The sequence below is a fragment of the Pteropus vampyrus genome, unplaced genomic scaffold (assembly GCF_000151845.1).
Source record: "Pteropus vampyrus isolate Shadow unplaced genomic scaffold, Pvam_2.0 Scaffold42, whole genome shotgun sequence".
In the NCBI taxonomy this organism is placed as follows: Eukaryota; Metazoa; Chordata; class Mammalia; order Chiroptera; family Pteropodidae; genus Pteropus; species Pteropus vampyrus.
In genome coordinates, this window is record NW_011888823.1 from 5493053 (window position 1) to 5499498 (window position 6446).

Genomic DNA, 6446 nt, shown 5'->3' on the forward strand with positions numbered 1-6446 from the left:
TCTTCTCTGTCGTCACCAAGGCTTCATTAGTACCTAGGACCATGTTAGCTTCCCAAGCCTCACCATACCTGTCCTCTAGAGGCTTATGATTTAGAGGACAGAGTATAGCAGTGTTCAAACAAGGCTTATGGAATAAATGAATGCTGCAGTGCCACGGTGCGTAGGCACATATTCAAAAGGATGAAAAAAGTGATAGGAGTTGGCACATTGGGAAGGAGTGAGACAGAGGGCAAAGAGGAAGTCTACTTGTCCAGAATCAGGCAGGCCAGATCAAGGGGTCCACAGGTTGTTTGCAGAAGACATAAACTCCTTAAAATTATAAGGACCATTTGTATGTCTGGTCTTTTCCCAGGGAGATAGTTCTTAGTTTTCATCAGATCCTCAAGGGATACATACCCGGCAGATTAAGAAACTACTGTCTCTCCTTCGATGAACCTTTGAAGACTTGTTGCACAAAGTGCAATTTCAGAAGCTGTTAGAATAGTGGAGGAAAGAATGGCAGCAGGTAGCTGTCTCGCCTCCTAGAATCAGTGTGTTAGAGGTTGGAGAGGCTTTGAGGTGTTCCCCTCCACTCTCTTTGCTTGACACTGAGGAGGCCGGAGTGACTCAATGCTGTTTGCTCTTGGGAGTCAGCTCCTGCCCCCAGAGTCCACACCAGCAGCCCCTAGATTTACAGTTGCTGTAAATCCTATCGTGCTTCATCTCCGATCATGTCACTCACCGTCACAGGTCTCAGCCTCCAAGACCACGCTAATGATACAAACAACCACTTTCCTGTTTTGCTCTTCCCTTCACCAGCCCCATCTTCCCAGCCCTTCCACTGTATTCTCTGGACCTCATGGTCCATCACTGGCATCCACTCCTCCGAGTGTTACTTTCCCCTCCCTTTCACTGCAACCTATCTGTCTCCTGAGGACATTGTTTCTTGTATGGCTGTCTCCAGTGGTGGCTGCTTTTTCTCCCATATACTTATTCTGTGGGTCCTGGAGGTGGGGTCCATGTCCTCCTTGCTCCTCATTACTACCAAACTGCCTTTCTTTCTTTATCCTTCAGGAGCTTCCGCCCCTTTGAGGTGCATGTCATCATATGTTCCCACCTCTTTTCCCTTCTTGATGCTGTTGGCTGCTGGCCACCTACTAACGTTCCTTGATGTACCTGGCTAACACGCTCCCTCCCACCATTCCTGACTTACGCACCTCTATAGGTCCGTGGTTCTCAGCTGAGGTGGTCCATCCCCCAGGGGGCATTTGGAAATGTATGAGGTTTTTAATTTCTTTTTAAATATAGTTGTGTCCAAGAATCTATATGTAAATTTACACTGTCTTATAAATGACCCCCCTTTGTTTTTCTTTATTTGTTAGGGCATTATACTCATTAAAAAAAAATAAAATAAACCCTAGTGATTTATATTATCTTATGAATTTCATTTCAAGATCAGAGAGGAAGTATTAAAATACATTCGTTATAAAAAGGGAGCAGTTGGTCTGATAGCACTGAGGGCGGCTGATGCTGATAATCCATCCAATTCTTCATTCCTCCAAAGTTTCTTTCCTCCAGCCCGCCTCAACCCCACTCAAGTGGTCACACCCTCGGCCTTGCCATCGCCAAGAACCATAGCACTTCCAAAATCTGGATTTAAACATCCCATTCTCTGGGTATTGCCCCCATCTTTGTAGTTGACTGATTTGTTGACGGCTGCAAGGAAAAGGCAAGGAATGCAGGTGACTTCTTTAAGCTGAAAAAGGCAATTCTCCAACTTCATAGAAACCTCTTGGCATTGATCCTATAACTTTCCATTTTTTGTTATTCCTTATTCCTTATCACTTCCCTCCTGCCCAGCCTAGATTCTACAGTCCAGTGGAATAACTACTGTCTTGCAAACATCCATAATTCTCATGCTCTCTCCTGTCTTACCTGCCTGGAGAAACAGTCTACACTAACTAAATCCAACTCTTTTCACTCCACAGATGCACCTAGCAAGCAGTCGAAGGTGAGAAAAACCGAAGCAATGACTAGACTCACTTCAAGTTTAAGGTCACAAATTTCAAATGGACACCGAACACCCTCAGACAATTCTACCACATCTCCTTTGTAAATTCACTTTCCCAGTTTCCAAGATAATTATTCCCCACCTTCTCTTTTCACCACAAATTGTCAACACTTCCTCCTGTCCCTTCCACCACAGCGGTTGACTTCCTGGAAGATAAAGATGCACTTGGATGAGACTACCTGATTTTCCTACTATCACTTCTACCATCCGACCTCCACCTGTGCCCCCGAGCCAATGGTCACTCCTCATTTCGCTTGAGCTAACCTCTCAACAATATTTCACAGTTATCGCGTTCTCTTTCTCTGAAAGATATCCTTCTCTAGACTTCTGGGTCTCCACACTTGCTAGTCTTGTCTCTACACCATTGATTGCTCCTTCAGAGCCTCCTTAGCTGATTCTACTTCCATCAAATTGCCACCCAACCTCTATACGAGAAGCCCCCAGGCTGTCCTTGGCCTTCTCTCATCTGCCTACCTTCTCTCCCCAGGAGATCTGGGCTAATACTAAGGCTTTGAATTCCACCCCAGCACTGATGACTTCTAGCTCCAGGCCAGACCTCTCCCTAAGGTTCAGACTCATATGTCCAACTGCCTATCTGGCCCTTCTAGTGAGTTTCTTATCAGACATCTTAAATTTACCATGATAAAAATATCACTATCAACTGTGGTAGGCTGATTAATGGCCCCTAAGGACACCCAGATCCTAATCTCTGGAGCTCCTTGATGTTACCTTACATGGCAAAAGGGACTTTACAGATATGAGTAATTTAAGAATCTTGAAAAGGGGAGAGTATCCTGGAAGATTCAGGTGGACCCAATGTAACACAAGTGTTTTAATAAGGGGAGCAGAAGGAAATTTGATGACAGAAAGTAGTAGATGTGACATTGGAAAAAAGAGGTGGAGCGATATAAAGAAGAGGCAAGGAATGCAGGTGACTTCCAGAAGCTGAAAAAGGCACGGAAATGGATTCTCCCCTCAAAGCCACCCGAAGGAATCAGCCCTGCTAACACCCTTGCTTTAGCCTAGTGAGACTGATTTTAGACTTCTGAGCTCCAGAACCATATGAGAATACATTTGTGTTGTTTTAAACCGCTAAACGTATGGTAATTTGTTGGAGCCCCAATAGGAAAAAAAATGCAGTCACTGCCACCACCACACAAGCCCACCCCCCTCTACAGTCGTGCTTTCCACATCTTGGTAAAGGGCACGGTACCACTGCTGACTGCTGACACCCCAAGCTTCTGAGTTGCCCAGATTTTTCTCTTGACTCACACCTCACCTGTCAGCAACGTGTCAGCTCTACCTCTAGCAAACATCCTGACTCCAGCAATTTCTCACTGTCTCCACTGCTATCACCTTTGTCTAGGCCACCAGCATTTCCTACTAGAGTCATTACATCATTTCCTGCTTGGTCTTTTGCTTCTGCTCTTGTCGCTCTTCAGTTTATTGTTTCACTGGAGCCAGAATGAACGTTTGGAGGGTAAACCAGATCACATGATTACCTCTATTCAACCCTTCAATGGCTTCCCATTATGCTCAGGATAAAATATACATTCCTTGCCACGGCCTACAAGGCCCTACCGCAGACTGGCTCCTGTCGCCCGTTATCTCCCTGCACGTCCCTGCTCATTCACTGCGCCCTGGCCAGATTGACCTTTTCCCCGACATGTTGCAATCATTCTCACCGCCTGGCCTTTGCACCTGCAGATCCTATCACTAAAATGCTCTCTTTCCACATCTTCGCATGGATCCCTCCTTCTCAGCATTTAAGTCTCAACTCAAACGTCCCCTCCCACGAAAGGCCTTTCCCGCCACACTTTTGCGGAAACAGAACCCTCAATGTCTGCAGCTCGTGGCTATTGAACCCTGTTTTATCTTCCTGACGGCATTTTCAGCACCCAGAATAGTCTCACTGGCTTGTTTATGTGTCTGCTGTGTGTCTCTCCACTAGAATGTAAGTTCTCTGAGGACAGGACTCTGCATTTCCTGCTCACTGCAACACCCCTAATATTTGGCACATAGTAGGCACGTAATTAATATTTATTTGCCTAATTGTCTGACGTGGTCGTTTTGGACTTTACCTTCCCACTGGCCAATATAACTGCATCAAAGTTCTTTCTCCCAGAGGCATATGTATTTTGGTAGCTATCTGTGCAAAGAATTAGCCAGTAGAATTTCAGACATCATTCAGCAGGTATGGAACGACCATGCTGTTTCTTTTATGGTGCCTTTGAAAGCATATGATTCATTAAACATCTGCTAAATACTGGGTGCCATGGATACATGGTAGAGGGAGGCAAAGATATTTATATTATACCCCAATGGATGAGAGATTTAAAGTTTGTCAAGCGAAGAAGTGGGCATGTGGAGTCGAGGTAGGTAAAGGCATCACTGTAGGTGCTCAGCTACTTCATGGGTCTGGTATGGCGACCCTGCGCCTCCTACCTACCAAAGACTTGCTGAGCCCAGGGATGTAGGGATGGAGCCATGCGGCACGGAGATGAAAGGTAGGTTTGTAAAGAACAAATCAAACCGTATGAATCCAGCTTCCCCCAGCATCTATGTCTGTTTATAAATAAAGGGAGACTGTGATATACTTTCCCTCACTTGGTTTTTGTTCTTCTCTTCTCCCCGATGCCTCAGGTCTCATCATCCACGAGGGACCCTCCGTGTACCGCATCTTTAAACGGTGGCAGGCTGTCAACCAGCAGTGGAAAGTGCTGAACTATGATAAGACAAAAGACCTGGAGGATCAAAAATCAGGAGGCAGGACAAACCCCCGGACCTCCTCATCCATCCAGGCCAATGCCCCCTCCTCAGAGGAGGAGGCTGCAGGCACCCCGGCCCCTGAGGAAGGCCCTGCCCGGGGAGCCAGCCACCACCCCTCAGGCCCTCTGTCCGATCACCACTGTGCTTACACCATCCTGCACATCTTGAGTCACTTAAGACCTCATGAACAGCGGAGCCCCCAGGGCAGCAGCCGAGAGCTCGTCATGAGGGTCACGACAGTGTGAGGGGAAAGACCTGGAAGGGAGGCTGTGACTGTGCACGAGAGGGGAGGGTGGGATGGACGCTGGTCTGGGGGGCAGGTGTGGGGAGGTAAGGTGTCACCCCAGGGGCCAGAGCAGAGGGTAGGCAGAGAGGATGGGGGCCTGAGGGGCCTGGGCGCAGGATTGGAGCTGGAGTGAGTGAGCCTGGTACCATGAGCAGTTTGGTGATTTCCAATCAGTCAATACCATTCTCCAACAAGAGCAAGAAAAAACAATACAAACTCAACGATGAAGTGCAATACAGACTGAACCTAACAAAACGCAATGACAAAATCGTCCAGTTGTGCCCATGCGCCAAACACCTGGAAGAAGCGGATGCTTCGGGGGAAAGCGGGCTGTCTGGTGGCGGTGCCCACGTGTGCACGTGTGGAGGGAGAAAAAATACAAAGGGCACAGGCAGGGAAAAGCACTTGTGGCCTGCCTTGTTTTACCCTTGAGCTTGTTTGGCTTTCTCCGTGGGCCGTGATCCATGGGCAGTGGGTGGGAGGGAGCGGGACAGGTGTGGGCTGGAAGGACACATAGGTTTGCAGCTCCTGGGCTTCTCTGAGTGGGGCAGACTTTCTAACTCATGTAACTTTCGTGACTCTGGGGTGGATGGCGGAGGGAGGGATTTGTTGGTATGAGTGGCCAGAGGGAAGGGAGTCCTCCTCCCATACAAACCTTTTACACCTTCCAAACCAGAACTCCCAACTTCAGGAGGGCTCAAAGAGGGCTTGGCTTTGGAAATGGATGTCTTTTTGTGCCCTTGTTACTTTATTTTATGTTGATTTGGCTCAAAGATGTTTACAGGACACACAGACACACATAGACACACACACACACACACACACACACACACACACACACGAGAAAAGTACAAATTTCCCATGAGTATCTCAAGCACAGTTCTGCTGCTGTGGCGTCAGCCTTCAAAGCTGTCAATCCAGGAACGACTTTCCCAACCACTCAAACCCACCATGGCCAGGACACGCTCAGTGCCATGCCCGCTCCTGCTTTGGCACATGCTGAAACCCAGGGACCCCACTGCAGGGCACCCCCTGCCCAGGGTCTCCAGGGAGAGCCGCTACAGTGAATGGGATGAAGTGGGCTGGAGGCACCCCGGGAGTGGAGTGGAGAGCAGTCGAAGCATCCCTTGCTGCTGGGGACGCTCCCCCAAGGGCAGTGTGCTAATCTCTCAGCGCCAGTGCTCCCTGGTCCTTCCTGAGCAATGAGGCAGGCCCAGGGACCCTGGCAGGGAGCACTGTCCCTTGACCCTGCCTGCTTGTTCCCAGGACCCTGCCAGGGAAGGCCACTGGGTGGTCACTTGCAGTTTCTTGTTGTCATTGCACAATGGCTGCGTCATCCAT

General features: G+C 48.5%; 1 protein-coding gene across 2 annotated transcripts in view; it reads left to right on the forward strand.

Annotated features, from left to right (window-relative positions):
* MARCH4 (membrane associated ring-CH-type finger 4) overlaps positions 1-6171 on the forward strand; it is a 99674-nt gene extending 93503 nt beyond the window's left edge. For both annotated transcript variants that reach the window (XM_023529784.1, XM_011358635.2), the window contains one exon: positions 4694-6171. In XM_023529784.1, coding sequence (XP_023385552.1) covers positions 4694-5064 — 371 coding nt within the window. In that variant the 3' untranslated portion in view covers positions 5065-6171. The remainder of the gene's footprint in view (positions 1-4693) is intronic.
* The last annotated feature ends 275 nt before the right edge of the window (positions 6172-6446 follow it).